The sequence below is a fragment of the Drosophila yakuba genome, chromosome 3L, assembly GCF_016746365.2.
Source record: "Drosophila yakuba strain Tai18E2 chromosome 3L, Prin_Dyak_Tai18E2_2.1, whole genome shotgun sequence".
NCBI classification, from domain to species: Eukaryota; Metazoa; Arthropoda; class Insecta; order Diptera; family Drosophilidae; genus Drosophila; species Drosophila yakuba.
The window spans coordinates 16760647-16788443 of NC_052529.2; the positions used below are offsets into that span (position 1 = coordinate 16760647).

Here is a 27797-nt window from a genome sequence, read left to right on the forward strand (position 1 = left end):
CCGGGGTGGCTTTTCGGTCGCCAGCAGTTGGAGTTCGGGCTGGAGCTCCCAGTCAAGTCGCGCGCCTCTTTCGCATCGGTTGTCGTCCGTCCGCGTCGTTTCCTCAACTGCATTATAAGCATTTTATTTCGTGTATTTTAAATTGTTCTAGCCGTACGTGTTTCCGTGTGTGCTCATGTGCCGTGTTGATAACTCCGTGAAATGCAAATGGTAATTGCAAATGGCAAACGGATAATGGAAAATGGAAAATGGGAGAAGCCGCAACGCATGCGACTGAGTGTGGTGCATATTTTATGAAGCTCCGTCAGGGAGAACAAAAAGTTAGACTACCGCCGTTCCGTTCCGATCCGATCCGAACTGATCCTCCCTCCTGTCTGGGCTGTCCCATAAACATGGCCACCATGGCGACCCGTCCGACCAGTTTCGTGCTGCGGTTGTCGCTCCTGACTCGGTTCTCCCTACCTTCCCTTGACCCCCATCCCCCATCCCCCACACCATCCACCATCCATCTCCTCCAGCCGTTCCATTCCTTACCTTAGCCTGTCTTGCCCTCCGCCTTGCATTTCTCATGCACACACGTTCGCCGCTTTTTGTGCTTTTCGTGCGCTCCCGTGCTCATGTTCTTCCACTTTTTCGGCAGCGTGTAGTACAGTGGATACCGGTTAACAGAAGACATTTACATTTTTATGGTTGTGGAAAACCCATATGTCATGGAAAACCCATCGGATTCGAAACGCATAAAACAAGACAATCCTTTTTAGCGCCTAATGAGGTGTTGAAATACTGACTCTTCGTAACGCCTTCGGAAAAAGCTTAGGATTAATAATGGATTCTAGGATAATAATTTTAGTTTTTAAACTTAATACCTTTACTTAGTCTTAGATTCTGCCAAAACAAGCCTATTTATACCACTACTCGTTCGGGATCACTTCGCCTTTCCACGGTTTTTCCTTGCTCACCATTCCTCTTCAACAACTGGCTTTTGTTTTAGACTTAACTGTCGGTCGTCACAGTTGCTCTTGCCGTATATTTTAACGAAGCTTCGCCGAAACCTGGCCCACCTTGATAAGCCCCTGGAAAGTCAGTCGGTCGCGATCGCTCGACGATCGTCTGGCAAGTTCAATGCTATTATGCCAATGATATTGGCGGTGCATTTTCGACTTCCGCTATAATTAGCTAGTTCAGTCCGCACTCAACTCTTTGGCCCTTCGATACGGATTTCGAAACGCACTGCAATTGCTGTGGAAGAAACGGATAAAGTGCGATAAGGCTGCGACTGACTATGTGGTGTGATTAAGTGGCAGAGTTATCTATGTCATCAGTAAATATTGTAATCACCGAGGTGATCTTGAGTCATGAAGACATCAGGGATGAGTGGCAGCATGAACTTGTTAATGTGATAAATACCTTCTTGAATGTGTTGGTTAGAAAATTCATTTTTAGTTTTAGTAAGCCCGTATCTGGTTACTTCAATGCCAACTTTGAAATATAATTTTGCAAATATGCATATTACCCAGTGACAGTGAGTGCCAGCTGAATTCACTCAATGTTTGCGTATGAATGAATTCGAGTATAGTGTCAGATGTCATCACTGTACCCCTCTTCCATTGCGGCGATATCAAAGTTTTCATTTGATATAGTACATCAGCAAACCTTATTTAATTTCACTGATTGGCCCCATTGAAATTTTTATTTGCTTATTTTAATTGTCGTTCCATTTTATTGTTTGCATGCTGAGTAAATATTTTTCGCACTTGATAACCGTAGAGAACCAATGTTCCACAACTCACTTAGTCGTTTTACACAATAATATTATATAAGAACGTAATGTAAGTGTTTGCGAGATGAAAGATTTAATTTTCAGCTGAACAGTATTTATGAACAAACTGTTGTAGGAGAATGACGGGTTGGAAAATAGCAGTTGGAGGTGCCTAAAAACTAACTATATTCGAGAGCAGTTAGAACCAAAAACGCGTTTATTTGCGCTCATTTATTTGCGTACATTTTAGCACTTGATAACTGCGACGAAGGTGCCTCAAAGTCACTCTTGTTTTCGTTCTAAATAGAGTGTTTACCTGTTTGCGTGGCACACTAAGCAATTTCTACATGGGAAATGGCTTATGGCCGTGCAATATCCGGCGCAGAATGCATCGCTAGCTGAATATTTGCACTTGCCCATTATCGTTTGCTTCAATATTTTACTCAGCTGCAGTAATACGGCAATAGAGGAAGGTGCCCCCACCCACAGCTCGCCCACTCCCGCTATACGGACTTTCCGCCAGTTTCCCGAGGGGGAAGCCATCAACTTTGTGCTTCGTGACTGAGTCATCAGGTTTTTTTCACCATCTCCCTCCGGTTTTGGCCTGAACCAGAACCCAAGTTTACTTGAGGTTAGCTGCCAGAGGCAGTTTTTCTTACCTTTCGTTCTTTCTTTCTTTATTTTCCTCTTCGCTTCTTGTTTTTTTTTTCTCTGGCAACTGCAATATGGGCAATATGGCTCGCTGTGGGCCGCACATTTTCATTTTAGCCCGCCCAACTGACCGTTATTTCGCGATCGGAGTGGGGTCTAGACTCTAGACTCTAGATTCTATACCCTAGACCTAGACTAATTAATGCCACATTTTCCAGCGCTGCTGTCATCAGCAGAACTGACCGCCGGTGTACTTGGCACCTAATCTGCGGCATACGTGCTCAAGTATTTTCTTAATATTTTCGGGGTGTTTGGCAATCGGAAAAGCTCAAACAATAAGCGCCGTAAGTGTGCTATGTGCATATGAAACACCTACATATATAGGTGCTAGCTAGTATAGTTATGTGCTTGTTTTATAATGCATGTGGAAAAAAGAGTGTGCGGCGCACATTGTTCCAAACAATGGAGCGTTATACTATAAAACAAGAGAGAACGCTATAGTCGAGTTCCCCGACTATCTGATACCCGTTACTCAGCTAGTGTAAGTGCGAAGGACAGTTTTTGGCGGTTTGTGGGCGTTAGAGTGGGCGTGGCAAAAAGATTTTTTGCAAATCGATAGAAATTTTCAAGACCAATACAAAAATGAAAAAATATAAAAACATTTTTCAAAAGTGTGGGCGTGGCAGTTTTGGGCGGTTTGTGGGCGTTAGAGTGGGCGTGGCAAAAAGATTTTTTGCAAATCGATAGAAATTTTCAAGACCAATACAAAAATGAAAAAATATTAAAACATTTTTCAAAAGTGTGGGCGTGGCAGTTTTGGGCGGTTTGTGGGCGTTAGAGTGGGCGTGGCAAAAAGTTTTTTTGCAAATCGATAGAAGTTTACAAGACCAATACAAAAATGAAAAAATATTAAAACATTTTTCAAAAGTGTGGGCGTCGCAGCTTTGGGCGGTTTGTGGGCGTTAGAGTGGGCGTGGCAACATGAATCGACAAACTTGCGCTGCGTCTATGTCTCTGGAGTCTGTGTGCTTAGTCTCAACTTTCTAGCTTTTGTAGTTCCTGAGATCTCGACGTTCATACGGACAGACAGACGGACGGACAGACGGACAGACGGACAGACGGACAGACGGACAGACGGACAGACGGACGGACAGACGGACATGGCCAAATCGACTCGGCTATTGATCCTGATCAAGAATATATATACTTTATATGGTCGGAAACGCTTCCTTCTGCCTGTTACATACTTTTCAACGAATCTAGTATACCCTTTTACTCTACGAGTAACGGGTATAAAAAAGTGTATAAAAAGGCCGAAACGGGGGTTGCATGTCACCGGCTCAGGCTCAGAGTCAGATAACTCGGCTCAGGCCTGAGAAAATGAAGTCACTCTGAAATAAATAAAAATAAAGGCGAGAAGAGTTACGGCAAGTGCTAACTGAATCTGAATATAGCCAGCCACATAATACCTGCCTCTCACCCCGGTGGGTGAATCTTTATTTATGGCTGTCGTGTTCTCGAATCCATGAGCCATGTGAACTGTGTGAACCCATCACAGTCGTTGTAACCGAATTAAAAGGGGCAAAATGCCCTTCCCGATCTCAAGAAGAAGTTAAAAAGTAAAATTCTATTGTTTATAAGCTGATAAATAAGTAAATGCCTTGTCTTACTGATGAATTTGGTCTTAATAAGAAAAGAAGGAAATTAGGGAGAGTCGAAATGAAGATTAATTTCATTTAACTTTTAAGCTACAAAGTTGCAAAAAGTTAACTTCCAGCTTCGACGTACAAATGTACAATATGTACATATTGGATGCAAGGGACTTTTCTAATCATCGTTATGTGAAATTAGGCAGTACCTACGATCTGTCTATTACGACTGATTGAACCTCGTTATTTAATGTCTTCATTTTAAGAACCACAATCTATTGTTCTTTTCTTCGTCCAGCTTACCTCTAAGAAAAGCCAAGAGACAACTGCGATATCGCGCCGACTTGGCTCTTAGAAACGATGAAAGAATAGACGCCCGAGCACGTCATATTCGATTGGGAGTAGAGTTGCAGATTTCGCAGCTCGATTGCCGCCACGCAACACAGGTGGAAAGTAACTCCAGAGACTCACATTCGCGGAAAGGCCCTCTTTGGACCTAGAGCACATAACTCCGTAGCTGGGGACTGGCACTGGTGGACCATTTATGGTGTCAGTAAGGTACACTGCAGCCGGTAATGGCCATTGTAACGATGCCCCTGGGCCGACTCGCCACCAGAACGCCGCAAAGTGGTGCAATTTGCTCGGCTGTTTGGTTCTAAGAGTCTTACAGTCTGCTGCTAGAAAGTGGCCAAAAGGCGGCTGGGAAATAGCAAAACAAAAAGCGTAATGTGGGGCTTAGTAAAGCATGCTGCGGAAAATGGCTCTGCACTCATTTTGGTAACTGACAGGTTACTTGGCAAGCCGACTTGGCTATCGTCCCCTTTTTTTCGAGTGTCTGCTCGTCTGGTTTGGTTTGTTTTCACCATGCAAACGTGATCGTGGCAGTGGACGAACTCGTGTCTTACATTACACATAGACCAGTTTCCTCGTTTTGATGTGCCTGGTTCTAATGTGGCTCCAAAGATTATTACATTCTCTCCCCTCCTCCTAGGCCCAACAAAATGAAGCTCAACTGCCTTGAGGTCTTTAAAAAAAAAAGAGTTTTTACCTGGGAAGCTCAGCTGTGACGAAAGTGTCTGCATAAATCAGCAATGCACAGGAAGACTAAATTATCAAATTAGGGAATTATCTAAGGCAAATAGTGTGTTGACTTCTGTTTTAAAAATTATTGACATTGTTTATTAAGTACTTTTATAAGATTTGATGTGGTATTCCGCATTTTGAGTTTCCAAGTAATGGGATCATTAGTAAAAATCGGAATTAAAATCTGCGGATTAAACAAATAGAGACTGAGTTTCTTAGAAAACATGCTGAATGGAGAAAAATAAATCAGAAATCGGATTAAATAACATCAATATTGCTAAGCTCTTTTTTATTGATGCTACAATGATGGTTTCCTTAACTCATTAATTTCTGAGTAGAACAAAAAACCAAAACAACACAAAGCACTCGCACGTTTTTCGTATCAAAAGCTGTTTAGGCCCTCTTTTTTTTTAGCCCCAGCTCATGAGGAACATCAATGAGGTGCAAATGTTCTGGGGCCATGAAATATTTGCTGGGCGCATGCTAAATTAATATTAAAAGTAATTGTTGAGTTGTCTGATTTATAATTAGAAATGAGCCGGAAACCGGTAACTCTGCCTTCTCCACCTCCTCTGAAAGTGGCAACATCTCCAATTGTAATTAGTTATTGGCAAAGAATCTCTGGGCTCGCCATTGAATCATCGTTAAGAAAAACTCAAACTAGGAACTCATTAGCATTATGCCAGTAGCGTCGCACTACCTGGGAATTTTTTTACGATCGCTTTTATGCTGCACTGTGCCGAACAATCGAAAAGTCAAAATAAACAGAATTGAATTGCACGCAGCGAATGAAGTTGTAATACCTGAGACCTGAGCGACCTTGGCAAATGGGAATCCATCGTTCTACCTTACCTTGCCCTAACCCTCGAATTCTCACTTCCTTACGACCTCGTCCTTTTCCGCCAGCAGGATCTCGGGCTAAGATACTTATACTCCTACCTGAGGGCCTGAGAATGGGAATCGGCGCATTGTACACACACTCGAGTGATTAATTTCCTGTTTATGAGCATTTCGCTTCGCCTTGTTCTTTGTTGTGCGGCTTCTTTGGCCAAGGTTCGAAGGTTTCCCTCCCTCAATGAAACGCAGTTTCGGGACTCGGATATTTGTTCCTATGTGCTGGGTACACAGTGAAAAATAATGTACTTCTCGCAAGGCTGAATCAATCAACTAAAACTAATCACAAACAACTGTCAAAAATATTGTATTTAAGCTTAAAAAAACCATTTAGCATCACATCAATTTTATATCTATGAATTTGTTAAAGACAATTTCGCATCCTATCAACTTTAAATATATGAATATGTTAGGTAAAAGTACATAATTTCCTTCGTTATTGAATATGATTAAAAGAGAGCGACTTATCTTTCTCTCTGGTTCTGAAGACTTAAGAGATACATCATTTTCAAATCGATTATTGTGAACAGCTCTAAGCTTAATATAATTTCTTTGCGTGCAGGATATGTTTAAGCAGAGAGCCCCTCTCTCCAGAGTTATCTTGAATTGGTTGGCGTGTTTCGCTGATATTACAGCGATTACCAGACGCCCGATCGGATGGGCTAGGAGCTGTGTATCTGGCAGATACATTTAGCCGTTACACGTGTTGTACCGCTCAGCTCCGTCGCTACCTGTCAGGTATGTATGTTATCCAAGCCTGTGGCTCTGCTCAGCCCGGCTCATCGCAGTTCCGCTCTCAGTCGATTCGCTCGGTTCAGGCAGTCAGCCAGTCAGGCAGTCCGTCAGTACCGCCGAACCTGTCGTAGTCGTCGCTTAGTTTTTCTGTTACCGCAAAACGCTTTGTATTTGTACTTCGCATTTTCAATGTTTTTCAATGTTTTTCGCTGTTTTGTCTGCTTTTTATCGCGTGTGTGAGAACGTAATTTCCATGAATTTGTGCGCTATTGAATCGGAATTGATGACGGCTCCCGTGGCTCAATGATTCCCATTTCGCCGTGTGGCAATTGCCCTTTATGGAGCATTCAAATGAGCCATTTGGATCAGAGTTACGTCTCTGATTACCAGTTCCAGTTTCGCTTGTTGCCCGAAAAAAAGCAGAAGCCGACTTGAATACAAATTATGTACTTCCTAACAAGTGATGAATGAATGTCGGCTCAACCTTAGGCTGGCCATAATAAGAAGTGGAAAGAAGTTCATTGAAATTCTGTGAAAAACGAAATATTTTTAAATATTTGCGTGCCAAGAACTGTATTTAAAGTGTATGTAATTGCTGACCTGAACATAATCTGGTTTATTACGCGGAACTCCACGGTAACTAATCTTTGTTTGGATACAAAAATTCAGAAATATATGTACATACATAATCGTTTTGGTTAAATGAAATTGTTCAAAAATATTTTCCTGTTTATATTCTAAGCTCAATAACTTATGCAACATAATCTACTGTGGGAAACTTCCTTATTTGTGACAATTTTTAGCAATGTATTAAAGCTTATCTTCACGTGAGTGGGATTTGCAGTATGATAAAATTAAGAAAAAGGTTAGATAAGTACCGGGAACACATCAAGCTCAACTGAAAACTTAGTAAAGAGAATTTTCCACCTGACTTGGCGAAGTAAAAGTTCTTTGAAAACGGGTTATCAGCTCAAGAACTCGATCGCAAACACCTGGCATGAGTATGGTTTTAACACTGAAATTATTCCGGTAGCATCCCGCCATTTTCATTGCCATTTGACTATTTCTGTCTGCTCGAATCGATTGCGAAAGCAAATCTAATGTCAATGATGGGGGCAGGTGGAGCCCATTCATTTGCTAATGATTCTGATAATTGCCATTGTGCGAAACCAAAAGCGAAACTTCGGTTGTGCAACTGGAGAGGGGGCAAAATGGTTTGGGGGTACTGACGCTTAGTAGAGTTTTGTTTTGAGTACCGATTATGATTGCCAGCGACTCGATGCTGATGCAATTAACAAGCGGCAAGGGCAGCACGACGAAGTATTTATGCAAATCATGGGCCAACTCGGTCCTGAATCAGCCATTGAATCGAGTTTGCGGTTGTCAGAGCCAGAGGCAGAGTCAGAGCCAAAGCCAGAGCCTCCTGGTGTATCTTTTCAATTATGCTCTTGACCCAGTGAGAAACAAGTGTCGATGTGGGCAACTTCTTGGCTAATCTGCACGCGCAAAACAGGTCCAATAAAACCAGGCGGAAAAAAGTAAAAAGTGTCCACCGGCTTGATCTCTGGATAAGTGTAATTACCACGAGCTAAATGCGATTTGCAGAGCCATAATGGCCGAACAAGTTTTCGGATCACATCTCCATTATTTTGCCCCACTAACACGAAAAAACGAACTCGAATTGCCATCGCAGATGTGACAATTTGTTGAGAAAACAGCGCTGAAAATTCGCTTTGATTCGGAATCGGGGAATCGGAATCAGTCAACCGATCGCGGGGCGTGGCCCGGCGAGATTTTGCAGTGGTCCGTGTCCCCAGAGCGGACAGCATTAATTAGACTCGATTGGAATTGGACATTCAATAAGAGGCAATCAATGCGATACCGACACGCGCGGATGCCGAGATACAGATACTCGTACTCGTGCTCGTGCAGATACTTTTACTTGTGTCGCCTGAGTTTCAATTCAATTTGCACATAATTTTACATAATCTTCCCCTTTTGAGAAACTGTGTCAACTCAGTTGTCAGTTGCTAGTTGCTAGCTGCTAGCTGGTAGTTGGTAGTTAGCCAAGTATCTTGGCTTTGTTGTTTTTACTTTCGTTGGTGGCTGTGATCTGTGAGCCGACAGAAGCAGAAGAAAGAGGAGAAATAGTCAGACCCATCTAAGTAGTTTTTACTTTCCTTTTACGCCAGGCCGAGCGCAGACTTTCAATTACTCGAATGCAGATTGAGATACAGATACAGATACGCCTATTAAAGATACAGATGCAGCCCATAGCCGAGCAGCATGCCAATTGCGATTATACCCATGGATTCACCAAATGAATTGTTGCCACGAGATTAGCTGTGACTTGATTTGATTTGCTCTCCCCGTTGGATGATCACCAAATTAGCCACACGGTCGGACACTAATTAGCGCAGCCGGTTTGTAAACGGAAATTACTATGTTGTTTGTGACATTTCTGCCTCAGGTTCAGGTTCAGCCTTATACTCTTATACTCGTAATGTGCGTTCGATTCGCTGGCAGTTCGACTATCGCCCTGTCAAAGGTCAACCACGTGTGCTCGTTACAATTGCGTTTGAGTTTAATCATCGTGGGCCGTTTAATTGATGGTAATCCGGCGGGAATGTTATTAAAGTTAAAGGTTGCAGCACTGAGAAAAACTGAAACAAGTATTCTGAAATCATATTCTCAATAGCTGAAAATGAGAGAACAGTTGATAAAGCCATATTGATATAATCTTTAAAACTTCCTTTGCAATTATTTCATAAAAATATTTTTCAAACAGTATGTACTTTGTCTGATTCTATCTGTAAGTACGCATTTAAAGTCCATTAGGAACTTATCATATTTGCTTATCACAAACCACACCACCAACCACTTTGACCTTCAATAACTGATTGATCTGCCCGTTCTTTGTTTTGTAAGCTTGCCATGAGGAAAGCTATTTGAATAATGCCAGATTCATCCATCCATTTGCTTTTCCATTAAAAATAATGGCTGCCAAAGCAGTTGAATCTCGGGTTTCCTTGGAAGTGAACCCTTGATAATTTCAGCTAAAAAACTTTATTACCAAAGGTGGAATGATCAGAGGTTCTGTGCGGTTTGTTTGGGTTCTCCGGGCCATAATTACAGGCTAAATGGCGAGTTAATGTGCGCGTTTTCTTTGGTCAGTGGCAGTTGTCTTGTGTTGTCTTGCGTTGTGGTTACGCCCGGCTGAATTCTTTGGTGGCGTTGAAGTTGCTGGTGGCACCACCGCCATTTCTATATATAGGATAGTACTCACTATATATGCTGCCCTCGTCAGAACCTTTATCAAGTGTCATACTTTTCCGAGCCCCAACTCTCGTACTTGTCGCCGTTCGGTTTGAGTGCACAAAGAAAAGCAGGCACGGATATAGATATACATATATGTACTTATATTTATGTGCGGCACATCTACGGGTATGGTGAGGTGCTTTCCTTGGCAACACTTGTACTCGCCCTCGTACCTGTTAATAACTTGTAACTTGATGCATCGCCGGATCGCCGTATCGCCGGATCCCTTGACTCCGTCCCGCTGGACTGGGTTTCCGAGTCTTTGGCCAACGGTCGAGCGATCCCGCTTTTGGTTCCGCCCCGACTCCTCCCAAATTGTATCTGTGTCTGCCATCTCACTGCGCCTGTGTGAGTGGGCTTAACACTCGGCCACCGAAAGTATCTGAAGGCATTCACATCTCTCCCCGTTTTGTATCTGTATCTGTATCGGCGACTGGCAAATGCAAATCTCTGCCACTAAGGCGCCACTGCTGTTTGCCAAATGTTTAATAACAACAGACGGAGACGCCGCCGTCATCCACTTTGGTGCCTTCATTTGGCCGACGAAGACGTAAACACTTCGATACCCGGTACTCATTAAATGCCTGTTTGTGGATAAACATCGGCTGGCTGCAGTAATTTGATCTGAAAATAGGGACTTTATGGAAAATACAAATTTCGACTGGATTCAAAGCTCTAAGATAGACTTTGCAGTTGGTTACAAAAGAAGTTTATTATATACTACATTATGATGCAACATTATCGTAGTGTAAAACAATTTTCTTTTTATACCCGTTACTCGTAGAGTAAAAGGGTATACTAGATTCGTTGAAAAGTATGTAACAGGCAGAAGGAAGCGTTTCCGACCATATAAAGTATATATATTCTTGATCAGGATCAATAGCCGAGTCGATTTGGCCATGTCCGTCTGTCCGTCCGTCTGTCCGTCTGTCCGTCTGTCCGTCTGTCCGTCCGTATGAACGTCGAGATCTCAGGAACTACAAAAGCTAGAAAGTTGAGATTCGGCATACAGACTCCAGGGACATAGACGCAGCGCAAGTTTGTCGAATCATGCTGCCACGCCCACTCTAACGCCCACAAACCGCCCAAAGCTGCGACGCCCACACTTTTGAAAAATGTTTTAATATTTTTTCATTTTTGTATTGGTCTTGTAATTTTCTATCGATTTGCAAAAAAACTTTTTGCCACGCCCACTCTAACGCCCACAAACCGACCAAAACTGCCACGCCCACACTTTTGAAAAATGTTTTAATATTTTTTCATTTTTGTATTGGTCTTGAAAATTTCTATCGATTTGCAAAAAAACTTTTTGCCACGCCCACTCTAACGCCCACAAACCGCCCAAAGCTGCCACGCCCACACTTTTGAAAAATGTTTTGATATTTTTTCATTTTTGTATTAGTCTTGTAAATTTCTATCTATTCGCCAAAAAACTTTTGGCCACGCCCACTCTAACGCCCACAAACCGCCAAAAACTGTCCTTCGCACTTTCACTAGCTGAGTAACGGGTATCAGATAGTCGGGGAACTCGACTATAGCGTTCTCTCTTGTTAATATTTGAAACTTTCAGAAAATTAAAGCTTGTAATAATTAATTTGATAGTTTCGTATCTATTTTATTTAACTTAAATGGGGTATTTGGCAAAATATTTTATTGACCCATTTCGATATATTACACCATATATCCACAGTCGATCACCTTTTATTTCAACTGTTTTTATTTTTATGACTTGGCGGCCTGGAACAGCAGTAAATGAGCGAAAATTTGTGTAAATACTCGGCTAAGATCGAGATACGACCTCTTTTGGATTGTTTTGCTGGTCACCGAACTCGATCGCATGTTAAAAGTGGATTTTGTTTTCTTCTCTCCATGTTTTTATTTTACCGAACCTTTTTTGCCCATTTATGCAAGCATGCATAATTATTTGTAAATATGCATTTCAGGTGATTGTGATAAGGCTGCTGCTGTTGCCAAGATAAATGTGTGCCATTGTGCCGATAAGAGCGGAGAAGAGCTATCATTAATATAGTGACACAATCTTAATAATCGAAGTGTGATGTTCGAGTTGAGTCATCATGCCTTTGAATTGTATTGTATCCAGCGGTGCAAATATGTATAAACACCAATCGTCGAACATATTTGAGCACTTGGCTTAATTAATGATTATTAGCCGCATATATTGGCTCAGTTTGTCTTGCCAAGGCTCGAAGACGGTAGCTGGCATAATTATCAAAGCTTTTCTTTTTTTTCTATTTCTTTCTTTTGAAAATACATTGTTAGATTTAGTGGCTTCCAAATACGGATATCAGTTTACTGACTTTAGGAGTTAGGTTGAGCTTAGGATGGATTTTATCAGTACACAATTCTTTTTCTCTCTTGTATATACATATATGCATTTGCATATTATAAATAAGAGGTTAATTTTTTGACTTTGCAGAGAATGGGTTAAACAATGTCAATGGATCGGCAGAAATATTTTTAGCACGAGAAACTCATTTTCAGGTCAATAAAATAATAAGTTGGGAAACAGAGAGCAAGCAACTGATATCGCGGTGTGTCTTTCGATTCTTTATTTTGTATTTATGCATTTTGCCATGTTCATATTGAAACAGTTGGTTTTACGACTTTGTTTCAACGCTCATTGTTGCCAACTTTCAGCCGAGATGTTTTCACTGTCGATGTCTGATAAAAATAACCAGTCAAGTGAAATTTCGGCAGCGAAAAAGTCACCTGTCTAGAGCAGAAATGAAATGATTTGCTCTGATTTGTGCTGAATTTTACTACAAAAGATGATCGAAGAATCTCTGAAAACAATGTCATAATCCAAGTCAAAATATGGTCGTCACTTTGAAGTAGAATGGCTGGAGGGCTTTCACTTTCGCATAGCTGCGAATTGTGGCGACATTTCACTTTCCGTTCAACGGACACACATTGTTCTCTTTCGCAGTTCAATTCGCATGTAAATCGCTGTCCAAACAGGCCCGAAAACAAAAACCCCATCCCATCTCCCATATGAATCATTTCGTTAGAAACCCAAAGCGGATATAATCGTATTTTTAATATGATTTTCGGGCTGCGTGTGAATTTCGCTCGGGGATTTGGCCTTTGAAGTCATTCTGATATTTCCACGAATTTGACCCACCGAAACAAAGAAAATGCTGACAGTTTTGCCTTATTTAGCTTTTTAAAAATTAAACGTTCTCATTGTAAATGACAGTTTATTGATCAAATAGAAATAAAGGGTATTATTCTTGAATCATTTAATTATATCAACCATTTTACAATATTAATAAATGTCAAAAGTTATTAAATATATAATAAAATATCGGAAGATTACATATAATATATCTGACAACTTGAATATGTAATTTCATATCAAGTATCTGAATAGTAGTTGAGTTAATTTCTTTTAGAATTAATTCTTCTGGCAAAATTTTTTTGTTATATTCTACATAATTCCAAGGAAATTTGATACTTTGAGATTATGTGCCACTCCTCGAAATGCTTTTGATCCCCAATTTGTTTACCCCTATCGATTTCTTTAAAATGATAAATTCAGCTGACCATCCTCTTCTTCTTTTATCTTTATCTGGCAGATCTGATCGATGAGCAGCAGCTATAAGCCGCGCAGCAGCGACGAGGCCCTCGCCGAACAGTTTAGTTTAGCCCGTGCCGGAAGTGGCACCAAGGCCCCGGCCACGCCCACCTACCGCCAGATATCCGGCGCCATGGCAACTCTGCCGCGCCATGATAACAACCACAACCGCAATCACAATGACAACTCCAGCCGCTTGCGCAGCGATTCCACGGCGACGTCGAGAACATGCGTCTATATAGGCGGAGCGCCAACGGGTGGCGGAACCGGAAATGAACAGATATCCGTGACCTTGGATCGCCGACAGCCGCAGCGAATGTCCTGGCTGAATATGCGACGGGCCAAGGCCAACGAGACGGACCTGCCCACCGTCACGCCCTCACCACAAACCACTCGCAGCTGCATCTCCACGGTGTCCAGTGTGGTGGACAGTGGTGGCGGTCGCACCACCGCCACTTCCGGTCGCATCAGCTCCAGCGGCATCGTCACCCTGAGCGGCAGCAACAACACCCTGAGTGAGATCCAGGGTGGCTACCATGACATGGACCACGATGCGGTGTCCAAGAACTTCTCCGTGTCGGCCTCCGCCCACAACATCACCACGGCCAGCAATGCCAAGCTCCTGCCCGCCGTCGAGGATGAGTCCAACAAACAGGTGAGTGGGGAAAAGGGGCGTGGTTTTATGGAGAAAAATGGGAATTCATTGAGATTTATTAGAAAAGTAATTGATTGATTTTGTAAGTGCCTAACGGCACTGAGTAGATAAGTTATCGTAAATTAAAAATTTAAGTAGAATTAGCCAATGACAGATTTTATTACTTTTGATAGCACTTTTTTATCACTTTTAGTATCGAACAATAATATATGTTTTTTATATATGTACCATAGTGCCTTTCTGGAGAATTAGGAAATTCCAAATGATCTTTTTTCACATGAAAAAGCTGTTAAAGAAACTTCATTGGATATCAAGCTCATGTCTTTAATTCCGTGCCCAAATATAAGAGTATGTATGTATATTAATTAGCGTTTTTGAGATAAATTTTAGCATTCCGATAGGTGGAACTTTCAAAAAGTAGTTCATCTTCGAAGCCGGAGCTCGTGTATGCAATTTATTTTGGCTTCCAGTCAAGTGGTGGTCTTACCTGTTTTGGCAATTTAGAAGTTATCACAGAAGATCTCTCAAGTTGAACCTCTTTTGTTTAATATTATGGAGTAGCCAGAAGCGATTGGAATCATCTTCTCCTTCACATGTTTTGAGAATTAATAAGAATGAATATGAATAAGAATTATGTCGGGGTAATTCACAGCTAACTGCTGCTTATCATCAGGTGAGGCGAGTCTTTTGAATAAAGCTTCGGTGATTCCGTTTATCGATTACTCACGAGTTGCTGTTAATTTTATTTCTCTGCTTAATAATGCTGAAAGTATTCGGAATGAATTTGTGTACGTGTCTCAGGTCCCAAGATTATATTTATATTGTTTTTTGCTGAGCTCCGATCAATCGATTTGTCTAAGCCAGTGCAATCGGCCTTTAACAACATTTAAGAAATGTTTAAATACTTCCGCCATTAAATATAGGGATCTTAACAATAATGAGTTTCCAATTGTAGATAACAATTTTCATAAATGTTCTTATCACGGGTATCGAGATAACTATATAATGAGTTTGCTTACAGTTATATTTGTGTAATGGAATGTGTCTGTAGACTTTTCCTACTGACTGTAATACCTTCTAGCGTTTAAGCGCGTTAATTTTCGCGCGATTTGTTTGCTCTCCTCCTTTGTTTGCTAATGTTGGATTTGAGGTGTTTGAATAGTTTTCAAGATGAAGATTACCCAAGATAACACAAACTCGGCTGCAGCAGAGGGCGTGGCGATGGCAACCTTCAAACACCTGAAGCTCTTTTGTTGATCGAACCAGGCGGGGAATGCAGGTCTTCCACACAGCCCATCCTTGGGTCTTGGTCTAATAGTCATTGTTTATAGGGTTGTCCGGCGCGGCGGCATCATAAACACGATCATAAAACTAGTTTCGGCATCTGTGAGCTCGCATTTGTCTCCTATTTGGGTTAGTAAGGCAGCGGGCACCGGACTGGATCGGATCGGATTGGAGTGGAGTGGACCGGATAGGGCCCAGCTGGTCGCTTGGCCATTGTCTTACCCATCCACACAGCTCTCCCATTGTTTCCCGCAATTTTCACCCATTCAGGCCAGGTTCGCTCGCCGTGTGCAAGTGGAAGTGCAAGTGCAAGTGCCAAGTGCAATATGAATTGCGTCGAACAGCTGCTAATTGGCCTTAATTAGCTTCACACACAAACTAACACATCGACCGAAGTGCGTGCAGCTAATTTGATAACACGAATTAATACAGCATTTATGAAAGCAACAACTTATGTGGAATTAGTCATTGAGACGTTTTCAAAGTTTATCTTACTGAATTCAAACAGATTAGCAGCAATTAAATAACTTTTTCCTGTTAAAATTGGGTAAAATGTAACAACCTTTTCTTTTAATTTATTTACCCATTTTCTGATTTCTCATTATGCATTCGAACCTATTGTATTTTACTAAATATGTTTTATTACTATCTTTATTAAATACCTCAAATATTATTTTATTGCTGTTTAAAAAATATAATATTTAATTAATTCACATAGTCGTCTCTACTCTACTCATTTCTACATTTGACATGTCAAGTAAATCATTTGGACCCTTAAACTATGCTATGGTTTTTTATTAAAAGCCAACGGTAACCCAAGCACGTAAAGTGTTGCATAGTCGAAGGGCAAATGAGTTTGTTTCCTAAGTCTTTTGTTTTGTTTTGATTCAAAGATTATGTTTAAAAGCAAATTATACCAATATTATTAAATTTGTGTAAAATGCATGATTATAGTAAAATTATTTTATTTTCTTGCATCTCGATTAGTTTTGGCTTACATTAAGATTAAGTATGCCGTTTAAAAAAGTATTATTTTTATTGATTTTCTTCATATCAAAGTGATTTACAACAATTATATAAAACTAATTTATTTGTTTCCTTGTTGATTAGACATACAAATTTCATTACCGCTGAAAAGAAGAAATAATTACTTATTAAATAGCTTGATGTTGGAATAGTTAAATTCTTTGCTTCCGAAATCCTGCGTTCAAATGAAAAAGTTATTGACCAATTTCATGGTCTCGCAGTTAAAAATGTATCTGCCAATGGGCTCGGCTAATTTCATGTCTGCTGGCAGTTCGCATATTTCGTTGCTTATTTTTACTTTTAACTTGGGACTTTTTGAATGTGCAATTTGCTTACCACAATCGATTGCCCCTCGTCCCTGGCCACTTCACTTCCATTACTTTTGCGGCTCATGCGAGTGGCCAAAACCCAAGACCCAAAAGCGAAAACCTCTGCCCATATGCATGTTTCTCGGGCTGTTCAGTTACTTCATCTCTTATGTTATTTCGTTTCCAATTCGCTGATTAACAAGTTCAACAAAACACAGTGGCAGCCAGTACAATCTCGCAGATACTTTCGGTGCAAATTCGGCGGTGGCAAGACTCACGTTTTGGCCATAAAAAGAAATGAAAATAAGATATGACGTCAGTTGCAAACTGGTTCGATGCAACACACTAATTGCGTGGGGCTATTAGAATTGCATCGATATATCGGGAAAAGTGTATGTAGTGAAAGTGGACATCGGTGGATAATCAGGCAGAATTCCCCTGAGCTTTACGATATACAATCCCAATCCACGGTACACTGCTCTACCGGGTTTGGGTGTAACCGAGACCATTTGACGAGTTAACGATATCACACACAGCTGCATGGCTTCATGACTTCTCCTTTCACTGGCCACTGATTAGAGCCCCCGAGACGCAATCCAAGTCGTAAAACAATAGCCCAGATGCGAGTACCATAACTACCACTCCTCAGGTACACTTGTCCATGCTCCAGTGCCCAGATCCGTTCAGTCAAAGAGATTGTCGAGGCATCGCTTATTCAACATCAAATACAGCTCACAATAGCCTTATTTCGGACACCTTTTGTGACCATCCCCATTGTGGGGACATTTTCACACTCCAGTTTCAGGTGATACCGCACTGAAGGTAATTATTGTGCAGCCTACAAGACCTTTCCATTCTGACACAATCACGGAATCAATTCTCGATAGAAGAAACCCAGAGAAACCTTGGCGGGTATTTATGGGTTAAGTTTCTCAATTAATTGGCCCCAGCCCACGCTTTTACTTCTGACTCTTAGCTTATGGCTTTTCATATTTCGTGTATTTATAATACCTCTTTAGAGCTCATTCGGTATGCCAGGCACAGGCCGACCGTCAAAAAGCCAAAAAAAGCGCAATTATTTATGCTAAAAGTGTTTAAGTTCTTGATGTGATCATCGTTGAGAAAGTCAAAGCCTATTGGTTTGATTTTATTAGCATTTTAACGGACTTCCGCTTGATATGGCAGAACTTTGATGCCAAATATAAATTCTAGCTGGTAATAATATTTATTTTTTCCATTTGCGCCCATTCAATCCACCTATTTCGCTCGGCGCTACAGCGATAATTTTTCTCATTCCCCCTTTTTTTTTTGATCACACAGTGAGTGCTGTTAATTACGCGACCAGTGCCAGTTTCGCTCGCATGCTTACATAATAATTAGAAATTGCCACGCTCATTTTTCTTCTGCGCCAAAGAACGTGTTAAAATAAAATTTAATATTAGTATGAGAAGCGGCTCAAAGAGCCAAGACTAATAGACGGTTTCTGCTCTTTGCGGTGTCCACTTCCTGCTGTGCAGAAGACAAGTTAATTATGCAGATGAATTTCGATACATGGGAACGCGGCCTAAGGGCATCATTAAGCAATAGCAATAGAATTTCATTCAGCCAGCATCTTTGTGTTCCCTGATCTTTTTTTCAATTAACTAGCGTGGGCCGTCTTAGAATGCTGAAGAGCTTTAATAAGCCTGTGACGATTAAGTTGGGTGCACTTAAAACAAATATAAGCACTAAGCTAAAAAAATAAGAATCGTTTTAGGGTGAAAAACCACAACCTGTCTTAACATGAATCAGGAATAAATGTTTTTATTTCCACATAAAGTTTGAAGTGATCGTTATGTGATTTAATGAATAATAACACTGTGTACTAAACCTCCGTATTTCATTGCACGAGTAAAGTTTTTTTCTAGTGCTGAAAGAAGCATGCATAAATTTCCGAAGAAACCCAGTGAGCCGTGCTGTTGGCTCGGCGTTTTCAGCAGATGCGCGGAGGCGTGCGCTGACTTTGCGCAGCCACTGTGCATAGAAAGCCACGCTTTGGTGCCGTCGCTGCTTTGGAGCCGCTGCTGGTGCTGCTTGTGGTGCTGGTGGTGCTGTTGTATTCGCTGCCGCCGGCACTACGTCAGTCGTCAGTTCTGCATTAATGAGAGAGCAGTTAGGTACGCTCGCTCGCACGCTCGGTGTGGTCCAAAAGCAACATCTGAGTTTCTGAGTTTCAGAGTTTCCGAGTTTCATCCAGATGAAAACATAGCCGGAGGAAAATCGGGCAGAGAGCGATCCCAAATAAAAGTTTACCTATTGGGGGGAAACTTGTTTGGCCATCTCTCGGTCGCCTCTTTCTCCTCTTTCTCCTCGGGCACTCGAATTCGATTTCCCCCCAATCAAAATCGTCGTCTGCGCAGTCGCAACTCGACGCTGCAGCAGTGATGAGTGCACACCCAAAAGGCTTCGAAAAGCGAAAAAACATATAGTAAAAGGAAAAATAAAAGCAGCTAAGAGAAAATAGGAAACGCAGTGCAATCGGGCAAAATGCAAAAGTGTAAAGTGAATGCGTTCTGTGCAATGAAATGCAACCAAGTTCCAGGCAATCCGCGACCACAAGTCACTATATCGTCTATAGAATAGGAGCTCGCGTACTGTAATTATATGACAACTGTCATTGATATGCGTTGGCGATTTGTGTAAAATGCGAAAAAATACAGAATACAAATATAAATACCTTATGTGCTATAAAAAACAAAACGAGACGGCGAGACATTCAATAAGCGGTTCAGGGCCAGGCTCTGAAGGTGTTGCCAATTTATTTTAAAAGTCTGCGCTTTTTGTTGGCTCGCTGTCGTCGTCACGTGATAACTTGTTCCACTTGCATAAAAAATATTGTTATTTTCTTGACACAAATGCCCCAAGTCGAGGCTTTAATTAGCATGATGTTTAAAAAATAAATACGAAATGCTCAAAATACACCCCAGTGCCCGCGCTAATTGTAATTTATTTATTTTCGAGTGCAGTGCAATTAAAATTTCAGCTCAGAGGGAAACATTGCTCGCAGAACCTCGCAGTAAAATCCAAAGCATAACAATACAAAACCTGATTTGTATGCTCCAACAAACAAATGCAAGAAAATGACAAGTTCTTTGACACCTACAAGCAATACAAAGTCTGTCCCAAGATGGAGATACCAACGACAAAGTATTTAGCCGACTATCTATACGTTGTGCACGAGGACGTACCCTTCCGATACTATCGAAAAGTGAGTGCTGAGGGCCATCATGCATGATAAGCCATACGATATATGATATGATACGATGATGTTATGATGATATGGTATGCCTATAAAATGCTCGTCATCTGCACGCTCATAAACTCCAAACGCCGCTTGGCTGGTCGATTTTTTTGTTTACATTTTCACCGTGCGGTTTTCGCTTTATTAACTGCCTTCACCTGGGCGTCACGTTGTTACCGCTTCTCTACCTTTAGATGCTGAGTTTGCCCTGTTGGCAGCTCGTTTGCCTAACTGAACGTTTGCCTAACTGAACGAATTTCACTTAGAAGCGCTACGCCAGCTGACTTTTGGCGATACCCTGTACCAAAACTAGGGCCTAGTTGGATGAGCCCTGCGAAGCTTCTCAATTATACAACAAACAAAATACTGATAAATGAGCATTTACAAGCATAGAACATAAATTTGCAATCATACAATACTTGTTTTAGTCGTTTAGCTCTACATTAATAAATTTTGCGTTGATTGCCTTTTAATTAGTCATTCAGTTTCTTGATTAAATTAAACTAAAAGCGTTTAGTAATACGAATGTTTAATAAGTTGTTTACTTAAGCTAAATAATGAATTCAGACTTATTATCAGTTTTTGATGGTTTATAAATTAATATTTCAAAACATATTAATGAGATTGTTCAGCTTCGAATACCTGCAGAATCCAAGGTATTCTTCAGTTGCTACGCAATTTTCCCACCTTGTTTTTATTTCGCTTGGAAAGTAAGCAAAGTGAGGACCGTTGTTAGTTGCTGGCTGATGTTTTTGCGCGCGCACATCTAATGGGCTTATGCTGTACATTTCGCAGATGACTTACTAGAGCCATGAGCGAATTTTGGTACTTTGGCCGCCGCTTAATAAGATCCCCAGATACCCCGTGACACCCTGCTGCTGCGGCCACTGGCACTTTCTTTTGCCGCTCACTGTGCGAACACAAAGAACTAAGCCAGTTTGCTTGGCTGTGGGATGGGTGGGGGAATTCGAGGAATATGAGCCGTAAGACAAATAAACAGAAAGCAAAATTGTGTAATTAATGAAAATAAAGCGTAGCACGGCGAAATTACACAAGTCGAAAGCGGAAGTACCGGAAATGACGGCGACGCTCTGTGGGAGTATCTTCATGTTTTTGCCTAATGTCGGCGGATGCGGCAACTGTGACTGCTGCAAAAACGAACCCAAATGGGTTTGCATACGAGTATGACAGCCATTTGTAGATTTGGGCTTTCTCATCAGCTGCGCAAATTTTGCGGACAGCAAACTACTCGCTTCATTACAAACTTTTACTTTCTTCGAAGGGAGTTGAGTCCATTCACGCTAATTAACGAGGTCCTTGAACCTTAGAACAGCTTTTCACATTCACATGTTACTTTTTTATTAATTCGATTTTCAGATGTGCTCAATTTCATTTAAAACTAGAATTTAGCTTGCCATTATATGTGAGCATATTTTGTATAAGGTAACAGAGCGTGTCACAATGCATTAAATTCCGAGTTATATTCAAATATAGCTTAGTGGGTGATGTTCCAATTTTGGTGGGCATAGTTAATGGGTCCACTTTAGGGCGGGTTAATGCCTATTCCATGCTATCCAATGCTGTCTAAACTAATTTCCACACCTGTCCCACTTCTTTTCATTGCAGACGAAATGCTCGGTGTTCCGCGGGCTCGTGCTCTGTTTGTGCCTGAACCTGAGCTTCGCGAACGTGGTCCGCTTCCCACGCGAGTTGGACCGCTACGGGTCGGCGTACCTGGTTCCGTATGTGGTCTTGCTGTTTCTAGTCGGCCTGCCCATGGTTCTGCTGGAGATCTCGGTGGGCCAGTTTCTGGGCCAGGGGGCGGCGCACACCTGGCGCGCCTCGCCCATTTTCAAAGGTGAGTTTCGACGGAGCGGCGGGGGTAGCATACTTTTCGGCAGGCAACAGGTGCACAGAAACGGAAGCATCCCCCATTTTGGGGGCACAAAATGGGGCCAAAGCTAAAGCTGCAGCTGCAGCTTTTTGCATCCCCAATTGCAGGACGAAGCTTGCTGGGGAAAGCTCTGCAGTTGCACTGCGTCCTTCCGCTTATAATTCTCAAGCTGGAATTCCGCAAGGCACAGCTTAAATATCCTCGTTGCAAGGACCTCCAGCGGGCGGTCGTGCATTCCGCAGCAACGACGGTTGGACACATCCCGTCTCATCCCCCACTCTCTCGAATTGTGTCCGTTGGTAGCCGAAGTTACGATTGCAAAACTTTCGTCATCTCTCTCTCACTCTCTGAAGCAAAAACCAAGGCCGGAGCAGGCGCACAGGGTGCCACTCCTGAAAAGAAGGGGGTGGTGCAAGTGCAATTGCAAGGGCACAGGAGCACAGGAGCAGCTAAATAAACAAGAAAGCAAAATCAACAACCGCAAAAGTCTAAGACATGTATCACGAATTGAAAATGATAATGACAAAATGAGAAAAACAAATATCAGACCAAAGTTATATCAATGCAAACAAAAAAATCTAAAAAATACACATAAAATACACTAAAAAAAGAGAAGACTTACTTAAATGTGACCTAGTAGATAAAATCATCATCGTGTCATCAGGACAACCGCAAAAAATCTCTGAAAATCGTACAAAAAAATATTAAAACCTCAAAATGCATTGGTGTGTGTGTCCCGTTCGTGTAATCGCTGGCGCGCCACGCCCCCGCGGCCACCGCCCGCCTACTGTGGCCCGCTCGCCACGCCCCCCAGTTGCCGCCCCATCAGCAGCGGGGGCAGACGGACAACGTGTGGGGGGCCACAAGGACATCTGGTGGTGACATAAAACGCCCAGTCTGATCGCCGCCCGCCACGCCCCCTTCTGCCAGGGAGCTAAGTGCTTGGGCGGGACAGGAAGCGGTCCGCAAACGGACCGGAAGCGGAAATGGAAACGGGCGAACAAAATGGTGGTGCGGTATCGCGGCCAAGGCGGCGGCGCGTCCACAAAAAATAACCATAGAGACGTTTAAGGCAAATTCTAAATGAACAAAAGTATAAACCAAAAACAATTGTAACGAGAAACAAACGAATTCAAAAATGAGCAATATGAGCAACAACTAATAATGGCAAAAAGCAAAAACGACAACTGCAAATTACGACACAACACCTTCGAAAAGACCTCAGTAATAATAAAAACACCAACAAAACACGTGAATGCTTGGTGGCTGCAAAGGAATGCCTTCGTTGTATCGCCCTTTTTTGATCTATGTAAATAGGACTTTATCTATTATTGTATAAGAATATTTTAGAGTGCAGATGATTTTATATAATATGAACATGACGAGCGATGCAACAGTGCGTATGAGCAATAAACTACAGTTTTAAAATTTATGCATCGAACATCATTGTCAACAGCATATAAAGATCTCCATAAATGGCTACTCATTTAAAAATATTTTATGGATGGTTTGGCATTTCCATCGCATAATGATTTATAGTAACACATCTTATTACAGTAACCGTTTCATTACAACTTATTTCTAAATTTTGTACAGTAAGCATTAAAATAAAAAGTAAATGCTAAGAACTCATTTAAAAAATAGCTTTGGTGAACTAAAATTAAGTTTGCTTTTGTGCTCAACTAAAGAGTTGTCATTGATAAACACTTAAATATTTAAATAGCTTATAAAACTCACAAATGGCCAAAGGCAATACTTAACATTGTTCAAGCCACAGACGTTGGCTTAAAGTACCCATTTCAATGTGAAATCAGCGAACTCATCGAGTGGAGCGTTTTATGAGTGAGTTGTTCGCAGGCTATAATTGCGATAAATGAGGCAAAATATTCATGACACGTGCCGATTGCGTATATGAATGAACGAGGAACAGAATCCATAGGTCAGATGAGATGCGAGCTCTTGTGGCTTCACCTTTTGCTTGATCGATACAGCAATATAACCATAAAAAACAGTGCTAACGGAATTGGCAAACGTAATCCAGTGCGGCCTATTTGAATGAGAGGAAGTGTATGGTAAACAAGAAAAAACAGTTGCGGTCTGTACAGCAGACAATGCTAATTAAAATATTTTATTCATTTTCATGGAGCTAACGAACCAAACCCTAAAACCTTTGAAAATCAAATCATTATTATATTTTTTTCGGACACTTTTCAATGTCGTCGTAGGGTAGTCCCCCAATCGATTTACAATACATATATTAATTCACAGCTTTGGGTGTGTTTTTAAGGTCAAATTGATCTGGTTTGGCGAATGGGTTTTAATTTACTGCAGAATACGTTATAAATTTTAATGTAAAGATATTAAAAAATCTCGTTCTCATTTATAACTAGTTTTCACTTGAGCTCTTTTCAAACGAACGATTTCGCTTTTGAATTTCGCCATTTAAATCACAAATGTAATTTCATTAACTGGGCTCCTCCTCTTCCGCTGCTTTGTAGTTCGTTGGCAAGGTTATTTAATGGGATCGTATATTAGACGGAGTTTACATCCGATTCTAAAAATGATATTTGGACCAAGCCGTTAAGTTTGTTACATAAATTATGCTGTAGAACTTGATTTTGTAGAAAATAATATGTAAACTCAGTTGCTTCTGTAAATGTTATTCCATGTGTAAGGTGTTTTCACTTTAATGAAATACATATTATCAGTATTTTCATTTAAAATTTTCAATATGAACTAAATAATATTGATATTTCCAGGAGCCTGCATGATCAGTCGCTTTGCCTCCTGGCTTTCGGCCATCTGGGTGTCCTTGCAGGCCGTGCTGGCACTGGCCTACATCGGGATGTTCGCCTCCAATGACCTGCCATTCCGCGAGTGCGCGGGACCCGTCAAGCTGCGATTGGTAAGTGAAAGGACTCTGCCAGGAGAATGTATTTTAAAATGCTATATCCTACAGAGCGGATACCTCCTGACGGGAACAAGTGGACAGGAGTGCTTGCAGCTGACCTTTCTCACACCATTTTGGCGCAATCCTCTGTACTTTGGCCTCCTGGCAGCGGGACTAATAGGGCTCTGGATAGTTGTCATGTTGTGGTAAGATTAAACGCCAAAAAAACTTTTCTTGTAACAGATTAATAAGCACATTTTTTATCTAACAGCACACACAATGCCAAAATCCTGCGGCGCAGTTTATTCGTGTTCGGACTAGTTGGTCTAGTCCTGCTTTGCACACTCACTGGCTGGGAAGTGCGAAACTCCTTCAGTCGTCACTACTTCCCGGAGCTGTGGAGTTTTGACTGTGGCTTGCTTGCCGAGAGCAACATATGGTTCAATGCCCTGATGCAGGTCCTCTTCTCGGTAAACTGTGGCTTTGGAGCTCTGCCCATGGTCACTGGCAAGTTCCTGTACAAAGGCGACGCTGTGAGAACCTCGGTGGTTTATCTCTGCTTCAACCTGCTCATCAACGCCATTGCCGTGACCCTGTTCATGGTCCAGTTTGATTTGTCGTCAAATGGCTTTCAGAATATGGATGAACTGAAGCCCCTAACCGCCATCTACGACCGCGTATTGAACGGATCCCGGGAGGGCGACAGCCATCTACTACAGCATCTGGTCCCGTCCCTAATCTACGCCCTGATAATCCTCTCGGCCATGGTCTCCATCACGGTGGCGGTATATACCTCCACGCGTCTTGTGCCACGACGCCCCAACTATGTAATCTGCCTGATTGGATTGGTGGTGGCCGTTATTTCGTTCGCGGCGCCCAACTTCCTCATCGCCCGCGTGCTGGACTCGCGATTGGTGGGCACCATGGTGGTGACTGCCTTGGTGTTCGAGCTTATTGCCATAACTTGGATTTACGGAGCCAAGAACATCTACACTGACCTCGAGTTCTCCATAGGTCGTCCCATTTTCCGGGTGTGGATGTGGCTGTGGGTCATTTGTCCGGCTATACTGACTGGTATTCTGGTGTGGTGGTGTGCGGACGATGATCGGTACGACGTGTTGGCGGAGTATATCCCACGTTGGGCGCCAATTCTTTTTGTCCTGGCCATCATCGTGATCATCGCCTGTGTGCAGATCTTCCGGCAGGTGGAGTACAACTTCTTCGGCATGATCTGCGAGGCCTCGAAGCCAGCAAAGGAGTGGGGTCCGGCGGATCCTTTGGCCCGTCACTCCTGGAAGCAGTGGCGCTCCGTATGCCAAGACACAGGACGCAGGGACTTTACCCTGAGAAGAAGGGGAACCCGGGACTATACGCATTCCATCAAGAAGGGCCAGTACTCGAGTGCGACGAAATATGGAGTACAGAATGGAGGTCAAACCCAGACGCCTATGCATCAGCAGCACTGGAAGTCATCCACGCCCGGAAATAGTTCTCCCAACTACAGCGGATCCATGTTTGGGGACTCAGCCATTGAAGAGGACATAAGTGTGGATAAGTTCCCAGGAATCACGCAGCAGCAATATGTTCCCTTCCAGGCCAGTGATGCGAAGCAGTCGAGGTATTCTCAAAGGATGCGGCAGACCGCTCAGCCGCAGACCCAAACGCAGATGCGACCGCCCAGGGAATCCGTGGAGAAACATCGTGAGGTGGTCTACATCCGCCGCCTCTCCGATGGTGGAACCGGTACAGGACATGCGACGCGCATAGAGATAATGCCCTCAAACGAATCCATTACCTATGGCAATGGCAAGAGCAACAATAACTACACCTCGGCCATGTCCCGCAATCCGCTGGGCCGCTCCACGGGATGCCTGGCCGCTCCTGCCCAGCCGCCGCCGCCCAGCGTGCATGTCAAGCGGTCGGCCAGCTCGGTGGTGAATGTGAACTCCCACAAGCTGCCACCTCCAGCGACGTCCGGTGGAGCGGCGGACCACATTTGCTGGCGGAAATTCAACGTCAATCCGGAGGAGTATTCCACGGAGCTGTGAAATCAGGGGAGGACCAGGAGTGGGAAACGAAGCATTCACATTTCAAAAGACTTGTTGCATCCAAAACAAACGTATCTGTATCTGTAATCCGTGTTGCACCTACGGCACACCTAACCTTAAGCTTCGAATAACGAACCGTATCCATATGGAAAGTGTATCTTCTAGTTGCGAGCTGTATATATAGAGAGAGAGTGAGAGAGATAGAGAAAAAGGCGAGAGCATCCCTAGATATAGTTATACGATCTAGTTCCTTAGCTTAAGTCGAGAAAATTCCGTTGTCATTGTTCTTCATCTGGAAATCAGGAGCAGGAAATGTGGAAAGAATGAGTATACATTAATCCTAAGCACGGAATCGAGTGCCTAAAAACCATGAATTAACTGAATTAACCCTAAGCCCTTTCAGCTCTTAGTTAGTCCGTAGGCTTATGACCCCATAACCTAAGCATCCATTGTAAAGTTACATTAAACACAACGATTCCGAAAACGATCTTATGTAATAAATAGAAGGATTAGTAAATTATGATCGCCCGTGTTTTCTGTTTCCCCGCAATTTTATGCACATTAAATACCAAAGTTCGGGTATTTGTCAAGTCGGGTGCTAAATTTGTTTGCTAATCACAAAACTTTTACTTAAACATCTTATCCATGGTTTCAAGTTGGGGAACCAGAATTTCAATTAGCATACATGTTCGAACATGATCGGTGGATCGTGTCGATAGCTTCTGCCG

General features: G+C 42.3%; 1 protein-coding gene across 2 annotated transcripts; it reads left to right on the forward strand.

The window, feature by feature from the left end:
- Positions 1-45: 45 nt before the first annotated feature.
- On the forward strand, positions 46-27592 carry LOC6534338 (sodium-dependent nutrient amino acid transporter 1). Of its 2 annotated transcripts, XM_015195094.3 has the most exons (6): positions 46-210; positions 13686-14339; positions 21864-22095; positions 24891-25036; positions 25091-25227; positions 25293-27592. In XM_015195094.3, the coding sequence occupies exons 2-6, from the start codon at positions 13695-13697 to the stop codon at positions 27067-27069; spliced, it is 2937 nt and encodes a 978-aa protein (XP_015050580.1). In that variant the 5' UTR covers positions 46-210; positions 13686-13694; the 3' UTR covers positions 27070-27592. The 2 variants fall into 2 exon arrangements, with proteins under 2 accessions (XP_015050580.1, XP_015050579.1); XM_015195093.3 differs by lacking the exons at positions 46-210; positions 13686-14339 and adding an exon at positions 20018-20204.
- The last annotated feature ends 205 nt before the right edge of the window (positions 27593-27797 follow it).